This window comes from Oncorhynchus clarkii, chromosome 30 (genome assembly GCF_045791955.1).
Source record: "Oncorhynchus clarkii lewisi isolate Uvic-CL-2024 chromosome 30, UVic_Ocla_1.0, whole genome shotgun sequence".
NCBI classification, from domain to species: Eukaryota; Metazoa; Chordata; class Actinopteri; order Salmoniformes; family Salmonidae; genus Oncorhynchus; species Oncorhynchus clarkii.
In genome coordinates this window covers 42,616,725-42,638,433 of record NC_092176.1, presented here as the reverse complement: position 1 = coordinate 42,638,433, position 21,709 = coordinate 42,616,725, and the positions used below count along the sequence as shown (strand labels likewise).

The window sequence follows — 21,709 nt, the reverse complement described above, 5'->3', positions numbered from 1 at the left end:
TGGATATGGAAAGCTATGATCACACACATTAATTCCATGTATTCCTTGTCATGAATGTTTCTGGCCTGATATAGAAGCCATGGCATGCCAATAATAGCCCCCAGCCCCCCCCCTCCAAAGTAATAATAGCCTACCCCCCAAGTATTGCAGGATGAAATCTCTTGACGCACCATCGTTTTTGAAATGTCCAAATGTTTTTTAAACAAGCAATACTTAGCAACAAGAATAATATGGCAACTACTGTATGAAAAATAACAACATAATATTAATAATTTATAATTATATCATTTATAATTAATAACTACTAATAGGCCTACAACTTAAAGCTCAGATACACTGGTAGGATAGTCAAATGTTTGCCTGCCGACAGTATGTAGCACCTCGCGACACCGGCGGCAGTCAATCTCTTTTGTGTTCACACAGCAAAGACCTTGGAGTCGTCAGTCACTCAGCCTTGTTGACATACTCCAAGCCAGAAGGTGGCAGTAGCGTTGTTTGGCAATGCATATCTTCTGTGCGTATTGCTTACGGTCTAGATTCCAAGCTGTCTGCGCTAATGTTGCTATTTTGTAGAAAACCCTTGTTGTTACTAGCCAGATGGCCACAGCTAGATAACTACCTGGCAAGATGATGAAGAAACAATTTAATTAACTCTACAGCCTTATTCTTAACTGGATAAAATTGTGTTTTTCAATCTACACACAATACCCCATAACGACAAAGCAAAAACAGGTTTCTAGATATTTTTGCAAATTCATTAAAAAAAAAAAAAAAAATGAAATATCCCATTTACATAAGTATTCAGACCCTTTACTCAGTACTTTGTTGAAGCACCTTTGGGGTATGACGCTACAAGCTTGGCACACATGTATTTGGGGAGTTTCTCCCATTCTTCTCTGCAGATCCTCTCAAGCTCTGTCAGGTTGGATGGGGAGTGTCACTGAACAGCTATTTTCAGGTCTCTCCAGAGATGTTCGATCGGGTTCAAGTCCGAGCTCTGGCTGGGCCACTCAAGGCCATTGAGACTTGTCCTGAAGCCACTCCTGCGTTGTCTTGGCTGTGTGCTTAGGGTCGCTGTCATGTTGGAAGGTGAACCTTCGCCCCATGCTGAGGACCTGAGCGCTCTGGAGCAGGTTTTCATCAAGGATCTAAAGAATCTGTGCTTTGCTCCGTTCATCTTTCCCTCGATCCTGACTAAAATAAACATTTATTTTATTTATTAAAGCCAGTCCAGCATGACGATGCAAAACGACAGTGGTTGAACAGGCAAATAGCCTACCAATATTATATTTATTAAAGCTGAAATGTGTAACTTTTTGGGCGACGCAAACAAATTCACATAGAAATGTTAATTGAAAGCAAGTCTAAGAAGTGGTAGATTTGTTCTATATGCGGAATTTCTATGCTTCCCGTTTATAAAATGTTGCTTCTTGCGTCTTTTACTTTCGGTTTTGTACATACAATATTTGTGGTTATTGAAAATATATTTCACAGCAGTTTAGACGGTACAATTATTCTCTACACTAAACCATTTCTTGTTTTGTCACAAACTGAAAATTAGGCAAAACTAATTAGAACTTCAACAACCAGGAAATGACGGAACGATTTCTGCATATTGAATCTTTAAGGTAAGCAAAGTTGATTATTTATTTCAAATATATGAAGCCAAAGTCATGTGATAAATTATAGGCTAGATAAATAAAGTTGTATTAGAATTTAAGCACCGTTTGTAAGATAGCTAGCTAGCTAGCTAGCTAGCTAGCTAGCTAGCTAACATTAGACAGGAAAAAGGTAACGGTAAGCTACTTTAATTAGCCACTTTACACACTAACCAGCTAACTCTTATTATTTGTTATTATGTAATATGCCAAATAGAGCTACATATCATGCCTGACATTGGCAATTAGCTAATGGTTCCTTTTATTTCAGTATTCAGATGAGAGGTCTATTACAGTAGATGACCACTGACCTCTTGAATGCATGTTATGAACAGTGGGCTGACTGAGAGGATGTATCTACATTATGTATGATAAGTCATGGTGATTCAAAAGTCTAGTTATTCATGACATGATTTTTAACACACTATCTATGTCTTGCTCAGTCTGGCAGTAACCCAGAACGATCAGAGACAGAGGATCTCTCTTCCGGTTGTTGCTGACAACAACTGCATGCAAGTTGTCATTCTATCTTTTGACTTAACTCATGTTTATTCCTGAAGATTAACTGAAGATTCCTGAAGATGAACTCATGTTTATTCCTGAAGATTAACTCATGTTTATTCCTGAAGATTAACTCATGTTCATTCCTGAAGATTAACTCATGTTTATTCCTGAAGATTAACTCATGTTTATTCCTGAAGATTAACTCATGTTTATTCCTGAGAATTAACTCATGTTTATTCCTGAAGATTAACTCATGTTTATTCCTGAAGATTAACTCATGTTCATTCCTGAAGATTAACTCATGTTTATTCCTGAGGATTAACTCCTGTTTATTCCTGAGGATTAACTCATGTTTATTCCTGAAGATTAACTCATGTTTATGAGAAGTCAGCCAGACAACCCATACTGTACTGTTCTATAGAGAAGTCAGCCAGACAACAACCCATACTGTACTGTTCTATAGAGAAGTCAGCCAGACGACCCATACAGTACTGTTCTATAGAGAAGTCAGCCAGACAACCCATACTGTACTGTTCTATAGAGAAGTCAGCCAGACAACCCATACTGTACTGTTCTATAGAGAAGTCAGCCAGACAACCCATACTATACTGTTCTATAGAGAAGTCAGACAGACAACCCATACTATACTGTTCTATAGAGAAGTCAGACAGACAACCCATACTGTACTGTTCTATAGAGAAGTCAGCCAGACAACCCATACTATACTGTTCTATAGAGAAGTCAGCCAGACAACCCATACTATACTGTTCTATAGAGAAGTCAGCCAGACAACCCATACTATACTGTTCTATAGAGAAGTCAGCCAGACAACCCATACAGTACTGTTCTATAGAGAAGTCAGCCAGACAACCCATACTGTACTGTTCTATAGAGAAGTCAGCCAGACAACCCATACTGTACTGTTCTATAGAGAAGTCAGCCAGACAACCCATACTGTACTGTTCTATAGAGAAGTCAGCCAGACAACCCATACAGTACTGTTCTATAGAGAAGTCAGCCAGACAACCCATACAGTACTGTTCTATAGAGAAGTCAGCCAGACAACCCATACTGTACTGTTCTTTAGAGAAGTCAGCCAGACAACCCATACTGTACTGTTCTATAGAGAAGTCAGCCAGACAACCCATACTATACTGTTCTATAGAGAAGTCAGCCAGACAACCCATACTATACTGTTCTACAGAGAAGTCAGCCAGACAACCCATACTATACTGTTCTATAGAGAAGTCAGCCAGACAACCCATACTATACTGTTCTATAGAGAAGTCAGCCAGACAACCCATACTATACTGTTCTACAGAGAAGTCAGCCAGACAACCCATACTATACTGTTCTATAGAGAAGTCAGCCAGACAACCCATACAGTACTGTTCTATAGAGAAGTCAGCCAGACAACAACCCATACTGTACTGTTCTATAGAGAAGTCAGCCAGACAACCCATACTATACTGTTCTACAGAGAAGTCAGCCAGACAACCCATACAGTACTGTTCTATAGAGAAGTCAGCCAGACAACAACCCATACAGTACTGTTATATAGAGAAGTCAGCCAGACAACCCATACAGTACTGTTCTACAGAGAAGTCAGCCAGACAACCCATACAGTACTGTTCTATAGAGAAGTCAGCCAGACAACAACCCATACTGTACTGTTCTATAGAGAAGTCAGCCAGACAACCCATACTGTACTGTTCTATAGAGAAGTCAGCCAGACAACAACCCATACTATACTGTTCTATAGAGAAGTCAGCCAGACAACCCATACAGTACTGTTCTATAGAGAAGTCAGCCAGACAACCCATACTGTACTGCTCTATAGAGAAGTCAGCCAGACAACCCATACTATACTGTTCTACAGAGAAGTCAGCCAGACAACCCATACAGTACTGTTCTATAGAGAAGTCAGCCAGACAACAACCCATACAGTACTGTTCTATAGAGAAGTCAGCCAGACAACCCATACTGTACTGTTCTACAGAGAAGTCAGCCAGACAACCCATACAGTACTGTTCTATAGAGAAGTCAGCCAGACAACAACCCATACTGTACTGTTCTATAGAGAAGTCAGCCAGACAACCCATACTGTACTGTTCTATAGAGAAGTCAGCCAGACAACCCATACAGTACTGTTCTATAGAGAAGTCAGCCAGACAACCCATACTGTACTGTTCTATAGAGAAGTCAGCCAGACAACAAATACTGTACTGTTCTATAGAGAAGTCAGCCAGACAACCCATACAGTACTGTTCTATAGAGAAGTCAGCCAGACAACCCATACTGTACTGTTCTATAGAGAAGTCAGCCAGACAAGCCATACTGTACTGTTCTATAGAGAAGTCAGCCAGACAACAACCCATACTGTACTGTTCTATAGAGAAGTCAGCCAGACAACCCATACAGTACTGTTCTATAGAGAAGTCAGCCAGACAACAACCCATACTGTACTGTTCTATAGAGAAGTCAGCCAGACAATAACCCATACTGTACTGTTCTATAGAGAAGTCTGCCAGACAACCCATACAGTACTGTTCTATAGAGAAGTCAGCCAGACAATAACCCATACTGTACTGTTCTATAGAGAAGTCAGCCAGACAACCCATACTGTACTGTTCTATAGAGAAGTCAGCCAGACAACAACCCATACTATACTGTTCTATAGAGAAGTCTGCCAGACAACCCATACAGTACTGTTCTATAGAGAAGTCAGCCAGACAACAACCCATACAGTACTGTTCTATAGAGAAGTCAGCCAGACAACCCATACTGTACTGTTCTATAGAGAAGTCAGCCAGACAACAACCCATACTGTACTGTTCTATAGAGAAGTCAGCCAGACAACAACCCATACTGTACTGTTATATAGAGAAGTCAGCCAGACAACCCATACTGTACTGCTCTATAGAGAAGTCAGCCAGACAACCCATACTGTACTGTTCTATAGAGAAGTCAGCCAGACAACCCATACAGTACTGTTCTATAGAGAAGTCAGCCAGACAACAACTAGTACTGTACTGTTCTATAGAGAAGTCAGCCAGACAACCCATACTGTACTGTTCTATAGAGAAGTCAGCCAGACAATAACCCATACTGTACTGTTCTATAGAGAAGTCAGCCAGACAACCCATACTGTACTGTTCTATAGAGAAGTCAGCCAGACAACCCATACTATACTGTTCTATAGAGAAGTCAGCCAGAGTTGGTACCAAGATTGACATGGATCATCTTTTCAACAAACATGCCTCCCTGGCCACCACTGCATATTTCCAAACTATGTTTGCATATAAGGACAATAAAACCTCCAAACTATGCAGGTATTATTTTCATCCACTTTTTTAAAAAAAATAGTTTATTATATTATATTCTTAGCAAAAAATATCTTTAAAAAATCATTCATAAATGGCGCCATACAGGGTTCTACATGGAAAAAGAACCCTTGGGGTTCTGATCAAAGAACCCTTTAAAAGGATTCTATATCGAACTTTTAGGGGTTCCATGTGATAGAAACCCATTTGTTTCTATAACATTTCTAAGAGTGTTTTAAACAGTGAATAGAGAGTGTGAATAATGCAACACATATATGTTTTTAATACAATAGGTAGACATAGGCTAACGCATACAGGAGCAGAAAGACGGCCGTTTCCAAATGATCTGCGGGACAACAAAAATATTGTACTTCCCCAAAAAGTGTCTGTCTGAACATTTTTCGACCACGCCGCAATGATCTCTTGTCGGGACCCGCGGGAACTCAGACATCTACTCCAAGGAGCATGTTTATCACATATCTTTGTGAATTCAGTGAGAATGACCCTGTATTGATCCTTGCGTCCTGTAGTAAGGGTTAAAAATAGTTAGCATTGACACCAATGGTAAAAAATAAACATATAACCCAATACATTAATCTGATCTGCATAAACCAGCCATTGTATAGAAGAATCAGATGTTATTACTCACATGCTTGGTAAACAGCAAGTGTGGTTTAACAGTGAAACGCTTACTGTGAGTTGTGTGTTGGGTGTTGCCTTTGTCAAATCGTACCAGCACCTACCTACCTACTTATGTTCATTCATTACAAAACTATTCCAAATATGAATCAAAACTCACTGCAGAAAATGTATTTAACAAAATAAACCGGATAGTGCTTGAATTTCTACCCAATTTACAATGCAGACGAAGTGAAACGAAATACATTCCCCAAACGCAGAAACACACACACACACACACTGCCGCCCTCTGTGTGCACATAAAAACATATGCGTATTACTGTGACAGTAAAGAAATGATCCAACTAAAATCTAAAGCAAGTTCCAAGGTTTACGGGAAAGAATTAAAATATCTCACCTCAGAATGAAAAACTGCACGTAGAATCCGTAATATCCCTTTCCCCACTAGAGTAAACCGCGCACTTTCGAGATGACTCTCTCTCTCTCCGATGAAGAAAGTGTACCGATGAAAATTGAAACCTGTGAGTTTGTACTGGTATCAGTCGCAGGTCTCCTCAGCCACGCAATTCAGAATATTCATCACTTGCGAAAAAGCCTTTGGAGAGTTATTGGTAAGAGAACGAAACCACCATGCACATAACGCAATAGCCCGCGTTGGACAACTACCGAGTGTACAGCTGGAGATCCTCATTCACGAGCGTATTGACTTGTATGAGCTCGAGAAACCGAGAAAGCCTACTAATGACCTGACTCTACGGCAGCCCTGCCAGCCAATCACAGTCAAGAACGAACTAAGCGGGCTAATGCTTTCAAAACAACTGGGAACTGGGAAATCAATTAAATTCAAAGGACTTTATTGGCATGGGATTTGTGTTATTTTTTATTTAACTAGGCAAGTCAGTTATGCACAAATTCTTATTAATGACTACCTACACCGCCCAAACCCGGACGACGCTGGTCCAATTGTGCGATGCCCTATGGGACTCCCAATCACGGCCGTTTGTGATACAGCCTGATTCGATCCAGGATGTCTGTAGGGAACGAAGCACCGGGGTCACTGAGATGCAGTGCCTTAGACTGCTGCGCCACCCGGGAGCCCAAAGGGTGAAGTAGATGATAAACAAAAGTGAAATAAACAATCAAAAATGAACAGTAAAAATTACACTCATAAAAGTTTATAAGGAATGGAGACATTTCAAATGTCATACTATGGATATGTACTGTGTTATAACCATGTGCAAATAGTCAGGTCATTTCAGTACTGAAGGAAAATAAATCAACATAAATATGGGTTTTATTTACAATGGTGTTTGTTCTTCACTGGTTGCCCTTTTCTCGTGGCAACAGGTCACAAATCGTACTGCTGCGATGAAACACTATCGTATTTCACCCAATAGATGTGGGAGTTTATCAAAATTGGAAATCTGAGACTTTCTAGTGTAGCTGTGATTTGCATCGACTGAAAGTTGATTGCATTCGATTTGGAACCGGGCTGCCTCCTGGGCATAACCCAGGATTATTATATGGATATGTATTTTATATATATATATATATATATATATATATATAAATGTTTTTTGGGTGTGACCCCGGTGCCTCGTTCAAGCCCACGGGGAATTCGACTCAAAATAAAAGTGACGTAATTAAGAACGTGTAATAACCACGCTATATCTGCCTTCCCGATAAAAACTTGTCTGTATTTTATGAAAAAGAGATTTATGTTTTCTGGACAATGTACCATGCTGCCTCGTTGCCAAAATGACTGAGCACCGCAGATTATTGTTCAATTTGAGAATGGCACACTTTCACCAGATGACATGAAGTGCATATGGAGGAGGTACCAGATGACATGAGGTAGATGTGGGGGAGGTACCAGATGACATGGAGGAGGTACCAGATGACATGAAGTAGATGTGGGGGAGGTACCAGATGACATGAAGTAGATGTGGGGGAGGTACCAGATGACATGAAGTAGATGTGGGGGAGGTACCCGATGACATTACGTACATATGGAGGAGGTACCAGATGACATGAAGTAGATGTGGGGGAGGTACCCGATGACATTACGTACATATGGAGGAGGTACCAGATGACATGAAGTAGATGTGGGGGAGGTACCCGATGACATTACGTACATATGGAGGAGGTACCAGATGACATGAAGTAGATGTGGGGGAGGTACCCGATGACATTACGTACATATGGAGGAGGTACCAGATGACATGAAGTAGATGTGGGGGAGGTACCCGATGACATTACGTACATATGGAGGAGGTACCCGATGACATGACGTGCATATGGGGGAGGTACCAGATGACATGAAGTAGATGTGGGGGAGGTACCTGATGACATGACGTGCATATGGGGGAGGTACCAGATGACATGAAGTAGATGTGGGGGAGGTACCAGATGACATGAAGTAGATGTGGGGGAGGTACCCGATGACATGACGTGCATATGGGGGAGGTACCAGATGACATGAAGTAGATGTGGGGAGGTACCAGATGACATGAAGTAGATGTGGGGGAGGTACCCGATGACATGACGTGCATGTGGGGGAGGTACCAGATGACATGACGGGCATATGGAGGAGGTACACATCCACTGACAGCAAATCAGACAACTTCTGCTGTTTCTAGGAAACATGAGACTAACCATAATTTCATTCAACCTTTTCATGCCGATGAATTACCTGACGCATGAAAAAAGTCACCACCAGGCAGATGGAAAAATAAAATGCCTGTACCATTTGTTTCGTTCGACATGGTGGGATCTTTTTCTGTCGGTAAAATGTATGATGTGACAAATGGTGGTGGAAAAGCCTTTATGCGCAAATATTTATATAATTTTTACAATTTAAAAATGTAACCTTTAACTAGGCAAGTCAGTTAAGAACAAATTCTTATTGACCATCATATGGAAGTATATTTGGAGTCACACGATGATATATTGTGTGGTCCTTCCTACCTACTACGACTCGGGAAAGCATGAAGTTTATTAGGCTACAGATAAAAAAAATAAGTTGATGAACTTCACAGGGTGGTGAATGAGCTTGATGCTCCTTTACAATAAATATCGAGGGTATTATTCTGTGGGACAAGATGAACGATGCTCGGCTGCCGTTTGACAAATGCAAATGATACTGCTCTTATCCATAATAATCTCATAATGTAGGTAGCCTACCTGGACTGTAAAGACCAGCTCATTTTCTAAATAACAACAGTGTTTGTGACAAAACCATCAGTAGAGCTGAAAATGCGATGGAAACATATTTCACTTGTATTTCTTATTCGGTACATGTGGATTTAAACGGTTAAAGTCATTTTTATGTGCACTATGTCATTACACACAGGTTTTCATTAACAAAAAGTCGGTTTGATGGAAACACATATCTGGTGGGGAAAATGAGCATTTTGTTTTATGCTGATTTTAGAATATTAGCATGAAAATCTGTCGCCAATTTGATGGAAACCTAGCTACTGAACCCTAGCTACTGAACCCTAGCTACTGGAACCCCTAGCTACTGAACCCTAGCTACTGACCCCTAGCTACTGGAACCCCTAGCTACTGAACCCTAGCTACTGAACCCTAGCTACTGACCCCTAGCTACTGGAACCCCTAGCTACTGAACCCTAGCTACTGAACCCTAGCTACTGGAACCCCTAGCTACTGAACCCTAGCTACTGACCCCTAGCTACTGAACCCTAGCTACTGAACCCTAGCCACTGGAACCCCTAGCTACTGAACCCTAGCTACTGACCCCTAGCTACTGGAACCCCTAGCTACTGAACCCTAGCTACTGAACCCTAGCTACTGGAACCCCTAGCTACTGAACCCTAGCTACTGACCCCTAGCTACTGAACCCTAGCTACTGGAACCCCTAGCTACTGAACCCTAGCTACTGACCCCTAGCTACTGGAACCCCTAGCTACTGAACCCTAGCTACTGACCCCTAGCTACTGAACCCTAGCTACTGAACCCTAGCTACTGAACCCTTAGCTACTGAACCCTAGCTACTGACCCCTAGCTACTGACCCCTAGCTACTGAAACCTAGCTACTGAAACCTTGCTACTGAACCCTTAGCTACTGAACCCTAGCTACTGAACCCTAGCTACTGAACCCTAGCTACTGAACCCTAGCTACTGACCCCTAGCTACTGAACCCTAGCTACTGACCCCTAGCTACTGACCCCTAGCTACTGAAACCTAGCTACTGAAACCTTGCTACTGAACCCTTAGCTACTGAACCCTAGCTACTGAACCCTAGCTACTGAAACCTAGCTACTAAACCCTAGCTACTGACCCCTAGCTACTGAAACCTAGCTACTGAACCCCTAGATACTGAACCATAGCTACTGAACCCTAGCTACTGAACCCCTAGCTACTGAACCTCTAGCTACTGGCAGACATGGCATTCGCCTTTGTCATTGCCAATGAAGTTGATGCAATCGAAATGCCACTTCTACATAAAGCTGAACATGATCAACATGTTCCAAGGAATGAATATACTGATGATAATGTATAGAGCCCCACAGTGGAGGTGTCATGATACCCATATAACCTAGCGGTCAAACATGGAAATGGTTCTAATTGTTTTTCCACCATTCATTTTCTCATTGGGGATTTTTAGAAACACTTAAAAATAAGGGCTGTGATTCGTATAGGTTTACCATGGCGTGACGTTTTGATAGCCGTGTACGTCTCTCTCGGACAAGGTGACTTTTATCAGTAACCACGTGAGAGGTGGGAATTTACCAGATGTGAAGTCGTAAATACCAGTTGGATGCATTAACTTGCTTTCAACTCGTTGAGAAACGCTGATTGGCTAACGTCCAACAAGCTGCGTAAACCATAAACTAAAAGTATAGTTATCACACTTGTCAACAAATTATAGTGCTATTATAGTGCTCAAAAATACATATTAATAGATTGCTTTTTATAGTGGGCTTAATGATTTGCTGTTGCATTTAACTGCTGAAAATGCTGTTTTCAAGGTAATTTTCTTAGTAGGTGACATTAGAGGTCAGCATGATAGATGAGTTTTCCACTAGTAATTACCAGTCGGAGGGCCGTTCAAGTGGGAGAGGCTATACGGACACGCCAGGAATCCAAGTGGACGGTGACTGCACATTCGCTAGCAGAACGAAGAGCAATGGCTATCTATTTGTTCGCTGACTTTATCTCTTTAGGAGGCCGCCTCACCTGTCTCATTTTCACCACGACTTCCTCTTTCAAATCCCGGGGATTATGTACAATTTCAAAAAAGTATCCAGAAGCCGTTTTCGTTCATAGGAAAATGATGGCGGGGGACATTATGTACAATTTTTTTAATGTAAGGAGAGGGGAGTAGCTAGCTAGTGTAGCTAATGTCAGGCCATGGTGACAGCTAAAGCACATTTATTGTAGTGATTTTCCTAGAAAACGTACAACTACGGCATAACGTTACGATTTTTTTGTAGCCGCAAGTATAAATTAAACACCTGGAAAGGACTGAACTGAATTTACCGAATCCGTTCGTCTCCACTCGGCACTCGCTGCCCCGACAAAACCTCATCCATTTGGGCACCAAGGCGTGTCCGTTTAACCTCTCCTGTTCCTAGTGAATTTTTCCCAGTTGTACGTGGTAAATCCCCACTTCCCACTTTGTTACGAACGCAGCAATAATCTCTCACTCTATTATTCATAGCTGAGTTGGAGGAGCTCTTTGGTAATTATGCTGAGTTGGAGGAGCTCTTTGGTAATTATATGCATCAGAAGATGTGCGATAATAACCAAGGAAATCTTTGAACACAGGCATGTCGTTATCATTTTAGGGATCTAATAAACTGTAGTGACTGATGTCTCAAACAATGTTTTAGGGGACTAAACAGTTGTGACATTCATTCATTGCCCAAATAATTGAATGTGACAATTGTTTAAACAAGCAATGGTAAGCCTGTGCAGAATTGAGTTTTGTGTAATTGATTTAGACATTTATAATGAGTTTTAAAAAAATTAAATATTTAAGCATTTGTAGCTAAGTTTAGCAATTAAGGTTTCAATTTTGTGTCATGCAGGTTTTACAGATGGCGTGGCAGTGCTGTGTAATATCCCTATAGTTATCAATGGCAACTTGTTTGATTGTGATGTGGATAAATACAATAAAAAATCTAATATATTCTAACCCATCTGCAAAAAATATTCCACAAAATCAAAACACCATTGAAATAACATGATCAACGTGGAGACCAGGCTGGGATCAAATACCATATATTTAAATTATTTTTCAACAACACGTATTTAGATAAACCTTTATTTAAAATTAAAAGTTGAATATTGGAATGTATTTCAGAAGACTCAAAGACACTCCCATGCATTTACCCAGCTATTTGAAAATACTTTCAAAATACAATTTGGTCGACTATTTGTTTTTTCTTTTCTTCAAATAAACATTCAAATACTGAAATAAAAGTACATTTTTTTGGAGCTGTGTATTTGGTATTTTCATATGTTTTTAAATAAACGTTTTTGAACCCAGGCCTGGTGGAGGCTATCAATAGGCTGGACTGGCATGTAACTTATCCCCCAACTCTGATAAAAACACATCTATACTAGAGACTTCCTCATTGAACAATGGTGAGCCTGGCTTTTCACACACAAATAAACTTTACTCAGAGAAGAACTTAACACGGCCCAGATTCTCATTTGGACCTTGCCTCCTCCGTCCTCTCTTCCTCCGAGACCCAGAAACCGATAAGGGGTCGAGGCGTGTCAATTCACTAGTAGGCGAACGAAAGAGTCCGCTCGCCTCATTGATTACCTACTTCGGCAGCAGCAAGCGCAATAGTATCCTCGCGGTAGCAAGCTAGGTTAAATAATTGAATCAGTTGCTGTTTTCTTAAGGAGGAAAGCATAGAAATAACGATATGGTACTCATCCTTTCACCTTATTTTGGGATTCCACCCTGTAAACGTTAATTTGCCTGATGACGTGCGATTAGAGGACAGTCTTATTTCATACAAGAGCATTTGCATCCATGTTCCCTCTCCAAGATTTACCTTTGACCTTTTTCAAAAGGAGGCAAGAGAGGACAGAGGACCCAGACGCAAAACCAAATGAGATTCTCCCAAGGAATTCCTTCTATCCACCGAAGAGCCCAACCCTCTCTCTCTCCCTTCCCTGAAGCCCCACAAAATACTACATTCACTTTCTCTTTCTCCGACACACACATATTCTCTCTCTCTTACCCTATGCTACAGCGGTATAATGCAGCGTTCAAAACAACTAGGCACTAGGAAATCTCAGACTTCAGTGCGTAACAAAGCAGCTGGGAACTCTGAAAAATCTATTTGAACGGTCATCCAACTCGGGCCTCTTTCTCCGACTTACCTATAACTGAAGATCACTGACGTCATGATTTGACCTTGTAATTTTCAGAGTTCCCAGTTGTTTTGAAGGCAGCATAATACACAGCTTTCTCAGTACATTTAATGACAGGCTAGAACTAGGGATAAGATAATAAATAGCAGGTATTAGGATCAGGATGGCGTTGTCCGTTATAACGTATGGCTGACATGGATTTAAAACGTATACGATTTCTGCTAACATGGATTTAAACATATTTATTTATTTCACCTTTATTTAACCAGGTAGGCCAGTTGAGAACACCTTTATTTAACCAAGTAGGCCAGTTGAGAACACCTTTATTTAACCAGGTAGGCCAGTTGAGAACACCTTTATTTAACCAGGTAGGCCGGTTGAGAACACCTTTATTTAACCAAGTAGGCCAGTTGAGAACAAGTTCTCATTTACAACTCCGACCTGGTCAAGATAAAGTAAAGCAGTGTGACACAAACAACAACAAGAGTTACACATGGAATAAACAAACGTACAGTCAATAACACAATAGAAGAAAGAACAAAACAGACTCGATAAGATTCATGTTGGCCTAGTTTGATTATGGAGCTGTTTTGTAATATTTCAGAAGGGAGGTTAGTAACCTGGTCTAATGTTAGTAACCTGGTCTAATGTTAGTAACCTGGTCTAATGTTAGTAACCTGGTCTAATGCTAGTAACCTGGTCTAATGTTAGTAACCTGGTCTAATGTTAGTAACCTGGTCTAATGTTAGTAACCTGGTCTAATGTTAGTAACCTGGTCTAATGTTAGTAACCTGGTCTAATGCTAGTAACCTGGTCTAATGCTAGTAACCTGGTCTAATGTTAGTAACCTGGTCTAATGTTAGTAACCTGGTCTAATGTTAGTAACCTGGTCTAATGCTAGTAACCTGGTCTAATGTTAGTAACCTGGTCTAATGTTAGTAACCTGGTCTAATGCTAGTAACCTGGTCTAATGCTAGTAACCTGGTCTAATGTTAGTAACCTGGTCTAATGTTAGTAACCTGGTCTAATGTTAGTAACCTGGTCTAATGTTAGTAACCTGGTCTAATGTTCGTAACCTGGTCTATTGTTAGTAACCTGGTCTAATGCTAGTAACCTGGTCTAACGTTAGTAACCTGGTCTAATGTTAGTAACCTGGTCTAATGTTAGTAACCTGTTCTATTGTTAGTAACCTGGTCTAATGTTTTTGAAACAGTTGCTGAAATACTTGGTCCTCCTCACAATCACCGTTTAAAATAATAATAATTTAACTTGACAAGTCAGTTAAGAACAAATGTATTCTTATTTACAATGATGGCCTACCCCTGACAAAAACCTCCCCTAACCCAGATGACCCTGGGCCAATTGTGCACCAACCTATGGGACTCCCGATCACGGCCGGTTGTGACACAGCCTGGGAACGAACCAGGGTCTGTAGTGACGCCTTATTAAACCACTGCGCCACTCGGGAGGCGCACTCGTGTTTGGTTCAGTATAAATTCAGGAAGAATTTTAAAAATCTAATTCAAATTAATGGAAAATAGACATCCCTCACTTTTCAGATGTCTTTTGCATGTCAATTCACTTCCTGGAGTTCCTGAATTGACCTCAACCCAACCGTGCTTCACACCTTTAACTCAAAACCGTTCATAAAAAAATTCCTAACACCTCTTTTAGCTGAGCTGACCGGTGGTGAGCTAAGCACTGCTCCCCGCCCATTCAGCTAGCCATCAACATGTCTATTTACTACGCTGCAGTAGCCCCTGATGATGACATCATAAAAGGAGTCTGAGAATGTTGACAGACACATTCAGATCCTTTTCACGAAGAACACAAACACACACGTTGTGTTCATTAGACACAAACATTAGGATGAAGTGAATTACATGCGACAGCAACGTGAGTGGTATAGATAAGGAGTAAACAAACTTATAAAAAATAACCATTCGATACCAATGCATTTTTATTGGTAAGACAATTCATAATAAACTGCAAAATGGCACAGAACATAATAAACATCATTACAATTGAGATTGTCTCAGTGTTTCACTGAGACCCTGGACGCGACCCCACTCTCCCAGGGTGTCTCAGGGAGAGTTGGGATATACAAAACACACCTTTTTTGAAATAGGACCAATATAAGCACCCACCAAATTATTCTTGTTATCCTAAGAAATCCTAGGATTAAAACCCATTGTATAGTTTTTTTTTTTTTTTGAAAGCAGAATGTACACTCCAAACAAGTGACCAGGCAAATAAGTAAACAAATACTGAGAGCCTAGTCCTTTCCAATTTAGAAGGCAACGAATGCTCACCACACCAGACACGAGTCAAATACATTACGTACATCAAATACTGTATTTGGCCCAGATCTGCATCACATCCCACCCTGTCTATGTGGTCTCTGATTCAGTCCCATCTCTGTCCCCAGCTCCATTATCCAGTGTAGTAGTGGTCGAGGCCCCGGAACCACCCCCTGCTACCCCTTCCGTCCTGCTACACTGGTGGCAGCAGCTGTGATGTGTCTGGTTCCTCTGCTGGTTCTGGGCCAGGCCAGTGAGGAGCTGCAGTACCCTGACCTCATGTTCCATCCGAGCCCTCTCTCTCCGGTCCTCCCTGTCTGCTGCCTCCCTCTGCCTCCTCTCCTCTCTCTCCAGCCACTGAGACAGGAGGTCCTGCTGCCAGCGAGTCTGAGATAGAGACACAGGGTCATTCCATGTCTTATCAGCAAGCCATGACACCTGCCGTCTCTGATGGATCTGAAATCGTTTCTGTAGTTAGAAACGGAGCAGATCAGCGTCCCTGAAACATTATTTTATTGAAATCTAATTTGATCTCTGAGAAATTAAACTAATTTGATTGACACCCAAACAGGCCATTTAAATTCTAGGATTCATATAATATTCAATAACTATAGTACATAAAATCCGATTTGGACCAAAACAATTTCTAACAATGAGTAAGACCTGAGGATTCCAAAGAAAATGGTCAAAAGCCACCCACGGACCCCCCCATGCCGATCCCACCCACGGACCCCCCACGCCGATCCCACCCAGGGACCCCCCCCATGCCGATCCCACCCACCCCGACCCCCCCCCCCCCCCCATATGTCGATCCCACCCACGTACCCCCCCATGCAAAACCCATACATTTTTATTGGTCACGCGTGATTAGCAGATGTTATTGTGTGTGTAGCAAAATGTTTGTGCTTCTAGCTCCGAGATTGAACTCTTTGGCCTGAATGCCAAGCGTCAGGTCTGGAGGGATCCTGGCACCATCCCTACGGTGAAGCATGGTGGTGGCAGCATCACTACAATGAAGCATGGTGGTGGCAGCATCACTACAGTGAAGCATGGTGGTGGCAGCATCACTACAATGAAGCATGGTGGTGGCAGCATCACTACAGTGAAGCATGGTGGTGGCAGCATCACTACAGTGAAGCATGGTGGTGGCAGCATCACTACAGTGAAGCATGGTGGTGGCAGCATCACTACAGTGAAGCATGGTGGTGGCAGCATCACTACAGTGAAGCATGGTGGTGGCAGCATCATGCTGTGGGTATGTTTTCAGCGGCAGGGACTGGGAGACTAGTCAGGATCGAGGGAAAGATGAACAGAGCAAAGATCCTTGGTGAAAACCTGCTCCAGAGCACTCAGGACCTCAGACTGGGGCGAAGGTTCACCGTCCAACAGGACAACAACCCTAAGCACACAGCCAAGACAATGCAGGAGTGGCTTCTGGACAAGTCTCTGAATGTCCTTGAGTGGCCCAGCCAGAGCCCGGACATAAACCCAATCGAACATCTCTGGAGAGACCTGAAAATAGCTGTGCAGTAACACTCCCCATCCAACCTGACAGAGCTTGAGAGGATCTGCAGAGAAGAATGGGACAAACTCCCCAAATACAGGTGTACCAAGCTTGTAGCGTCATACCCGAGAAGAGAAGACTTGAGGCTGTAATCAATGCCAAAGGTGCTTCAACAAAGTACTGAGTAAAAGATCTGAATACTTATGTAAATGTGATATTTAAGGTTTTTATTTTTAATACATTTGCAAAAAAATGCAAAAAAAAAAGTTTTTGCTTTTGTCATTATGGGGTATTGTGATGTCATTATGGGGTATTGTGATGTCATTATGAGGTATTGTGTGTAGATTGATGAGGAAACAAAACTATTGAATCCATTTTTAGAATAAGGCTGTAACGTAACAAAATGTGGAAAAAGTCAAGGGGTCTGAATACTTTCCGAATGCTCTGTATTATCAGTTCTGTCTGACCTGTAGTAGTATGGGGCTGCAGCTCTGACTATTGTTTCTTTCTCAGTGTTTCTCTGTTCTCTGTCGTACCTTGTCCATGGACTGCTTATAGGGTAAGGAAACCAATGTAATTTTGGTGAACTATCCCTTTAACATTTAGGGGGTTGCGGTTCCTCGATGGCGCTGTTCCTAATAGCAGTAACAGCGCCATCTAGTGGTCAGAACACAGTAATATCAGGATGCAGAATGGGACATAAAGTTCAATGACTAATTTCTCTGAATAAGGGGGGGAGAAACCCATCACCAAATTCACTGAGAACACATAACATAAGATGATGAAACAATACACTGAGCTGTAACTCCACTCTATCGGGCAGACAGAGAACTATATACTGGTTGTTGGGGTGGTATTTGCACGGGTGGTCCGTGGGTGGATTTTGACCATTTCTTTGGAATCCTCATATCGTACTCAAATTGGATTCCAAATCAAATTAATCCTTTTTTTTTGTCACATGCGCCGAATACAACAGGTGGAGACCATAGACATACGCTCATTGTTTTAGTCCAAATTGGATGTTATGTACTATATTTATTGAATATTACACGAACCTCTCCCTCGACGTAATTAAGACAAAGGAGATGATTGTGGACTACAGGAAAAGGAGGACCGAACACCCCCCCCCCCCATTCTTATTGACGGGGCTGTAGTGGAGCAGGTTGAGAGCTTCAAGTTTCTTGGTGTCCACATCAACAACAAACTAACATGGTCCAAGCACTCCAAGAACAGTCGTGAAGACTGACTCCCCCCAGTAGACTGAAAAGATTTGGCATGAGGCCTCAGATACTCAAAAGGTTCTAGAGCTGCACCATCGAGAGCTGGTTACATCACCACCTGGTATGTATTTGGGCATTGTGACAAATAAAATAAAAAAGTGATTTTTGATTTGAATTCTAGAACTTAAAATAGCCAATTTGGGTGAAATCAGCTTAATTTTGCTGAGATAAAATTATATTTCAACAGGATAATGTTGTAGGAATGCTAATCTTACCTGTTTTCTAACTACAGAAATGATTTTGAGATAGTGGGTGTTGAAATCCTCTTTCGGGTGCATTTTGAGGTGGAACGACCCCACCGATAGATACAGTTTAGAATTTGAGGTTGCTATCAAAAGCATTATGAATGATTTACTTGACTATCGTTACATGGCAGACATGTTAGCTCCTCATTAGAAATCTTCCAATGTTTTTAAAGCAATACTATGACTGACTGACCGAATGTCTAAAATTCAAACATGAATCTAAATACTCATCGTGAATGGATAAATGGTATGCTCAACGGTGCTAACATGCCGTCCCAGTTTAACAAAACTGCATGAGTGAGTCCAAAATGACACCCTATCCCCTATAAAGTAGTGCACTGTATAGGTAATAGGGTACAATTTGGGATGTATCATATATATATATATCTGTCTCTGACCTGCTCCTGCCTCTGGCCCTCCAGCTGCACCAGCAGCCCCCGGGACTCTGAGACCAGCCTCTGGAAGCAGTCTGCCAGGTGCTTCAACGCAGGCTCCAGGGACTGGGTGGAGGGGATGGTGCTACCACGGCCAGGGCTAGGGTCTGGGGGTGGAGGAAGAGGGGAGGCCGGGTGGGGTGGTGGTTGGGGTGGTGGGGGGGAGGGGGATCTGGAGCTCAGGTCCACCTCTAATGGATGACCTGCAATCAAGAGATGAACTAGATAATGATTCTAGTTCATTTAAGCTTCATTTTCCCAACATTGTGACATTTGATTTGAAATTGTATAAAGACTAGCTATACTGTGTTAATGCAGTCAGTATTGTATTGTATAAAGACTAGCTATACTGTGTTAATGCAGTCAGTATTGTATAAAGACTAGCTATACTGTGTTAATGCAGTCAGTATTGTATAAAGACTAGATCACCTGTGTTAATGCAGTCAGTATTGTATAAAGACTAGCTATACTGTGTTAATGCAGTCAGTATTGTATAAAGACTAGATCACCTGTGTTAATGCAGTCAGTATTGTATAAAGACTAGCTATACTGTGTTAATGCAGTCAGTATTGTATAAAGACTAGATCAACTGTGTTAATGCAGTCAGTATTGTATAAAGACTAGCTATACTGTGTTAATGCAGTCAGTATTGTATAAAGACTAGCTATACTGTGTTAATGCAGTCAGTATTGTATAAAGACTAGATCAACTGTGTTAATAGTCAGTATTGTATAAAGACTAGCTATACTGTGTTAATGCAGTCAGTATTGTATTGTATAAAGACTAGCTATACTGTGTTAATGCAGTCAGCATTGTATAAAGACTAGATCAACTGTGTTAATAGTCAGTATTGTATAAAGACTAGCTATACTGTGTTAATACAGTCAGTATTGTATAAAGACTAGCTATACTGTGTTAATGCAGTCAGTATTGTATAAAGACTAGATCAACTGTTTTAATACAGTCAGTATTGTTTTGTACTTTTTCTATCTGAGGTTGGAGCTCAGTGAAAAACAAATCTAAGATTTGTTACTAATGATCATTTCAATGAAAATCAGTGGTACTGACAGAAGAAAGTGTGACAGACAGTAGAATACATACCAACAGGTTCATGATAGACGTTGAGGCGGTCTACAAAAACATCATGGCGTCTTCCACCCGAGCCCGCCAGTGGCTGACCGTTGATTCCTATGCCGTTGGACTCGTAGTCGTCTGTGTCTTCTGCCTCTCTGTCCTCCTCCTCCTCCTCCTCCACCTTCACCTCAGAGACCAGATACCGCGACTGTCGTCCTCCTATCCCCTCAGGAGATCCAGAATGGGGTTCTGTTCCCATTCCATCGACAGACCCAAAATGTCGCCCTCCTACTATCCTATCAGGAGATCCAAAATGGCGTCCTCCTCCTCTTATCCCTTCAGACCCAAAATTATGCCCTCCTCCTAGTCCTCCTATCCCTTCAGGAGATCCAAAATGGCACCCTCCTCCCATCCCATCCACTGCACAGTTTCTCCCCAGCACAGCGTCCATCTCAGCGTAGTACCTGAAACTGCAGGGCTGGGAGTCGTCCACGCTCCTCAGCAGCTTGGCTCTGACATAGTTGGCCTTGAGGGTCTTGACGCGGAGCCGGCACTGGTGGGGACTGCGGGAGAAGCCCAGGTCACACATGCGGGTTGAGAGGTGTTTGAAAACATGGCGGTTTCGGACGTTCTCTGCCAGGCTCTTCTGTACGTGCTCATCACTCCAGGCACACAGCAACACCTGAGTCTCCTCCACCGTCCAGTTGACGGAGCGCTCGGCCTCTCGCTTCCCTGCAGGAGTGAGGTGTGGACAGTACAGTACAACCATAAGGCATTAGCCTGCTTATTAATATGAAGCTACACAGTGAACTCAATAGGTATTTTGCTCATAGGTTAGGTTTACACATTGGTACTAGTTAGCGACTATCCATACATCAGTTGACCCCCCCCCCCCCACACACACACACAAAAATTACACTGAATTGCAGGCAACAGGTTAAAATAATGTTTCTATTTCCTTGCTTTAATTAAAAGTGTGATGCATGCAGACTCTTGTTGATGCTTCCGGATGTCCCTATAAATAATAACTATAATCTCTCAAACGATAGCTATAATGTTTGGCAACAACATCGCGCTAGCTATCACTTAGCTCTAGTTTAAATCCCTGTAATGTGGATATCTTCCATCATGGAGTTGAGTAAACTCAGCTAGCTAGTAATTATATGACTTTTTACCATTTATTGAGAGTAGCAAGCTAGCTAGTTGACTGTACACTAGCAATTAGCTAGCCAAGTGGTAGGCAACAGAGTCAAGATAAGTTTAAGCTTGCTAGCTTGTCTGTGTGAGAAATAGCTTGTTATCTAATATCACATCTGGTATATCAAGGCTATAAAACATAAGTTTCTTCGATAACAAAGTGACATCGAAGCTTTGCCAGCATGTTGTAGT

General features: G+C 41.8%; 2 protein-coding genes across 2 annotated transcripts in view; both read right to left on the bottom strand.

Moving 5' to 3' along the window:
• LOC139389980 (ras-GEF domain-containing family member 1B-A-like) overlaps positions 1–6,837 on the bottom strand; it is a 59,535-nt gene extending 52,698 nt beyond the window's left edge. Inside the window, exon 1 of the mRNA XM_071137046.1 lies at positions 6,522–6,837. The gene's annotated coding sequence lies outside the window, so the exon portion shown is untranslated. The remainder of the gene's footprint in view (positions 1–6,521) is intronic.
• An 8,588-nt stretch (positions 6,838–15,425) lies between these two features.
• Positions 15,426–21,709, bottom strand: part of LOC139389799 (uncharacterized) — a 6,522-nt gene continuing 238 nt past the window's right edge. The window contains exons 2-4 of the mRNA XM_071136760.1: positions 20,348–21,052; positions 19,211–19,449; positions 15,426–16,170 (exon numbers count right to left, since the gene is read on the bottom strand). Of these exons, the coding sequence (XP_070992861.1) occupies positions 15,874–16,170; positions 19,211–19,449; positions 20,348–21,052 (1,241 nt within the window). The 3' untranslated portion in view covers positions 15,426–15,873. The remainder of the gene's footprint in view (positions 16,171–19,210; positions 19,450–20,347; positions 21,053–21,709) is intronic.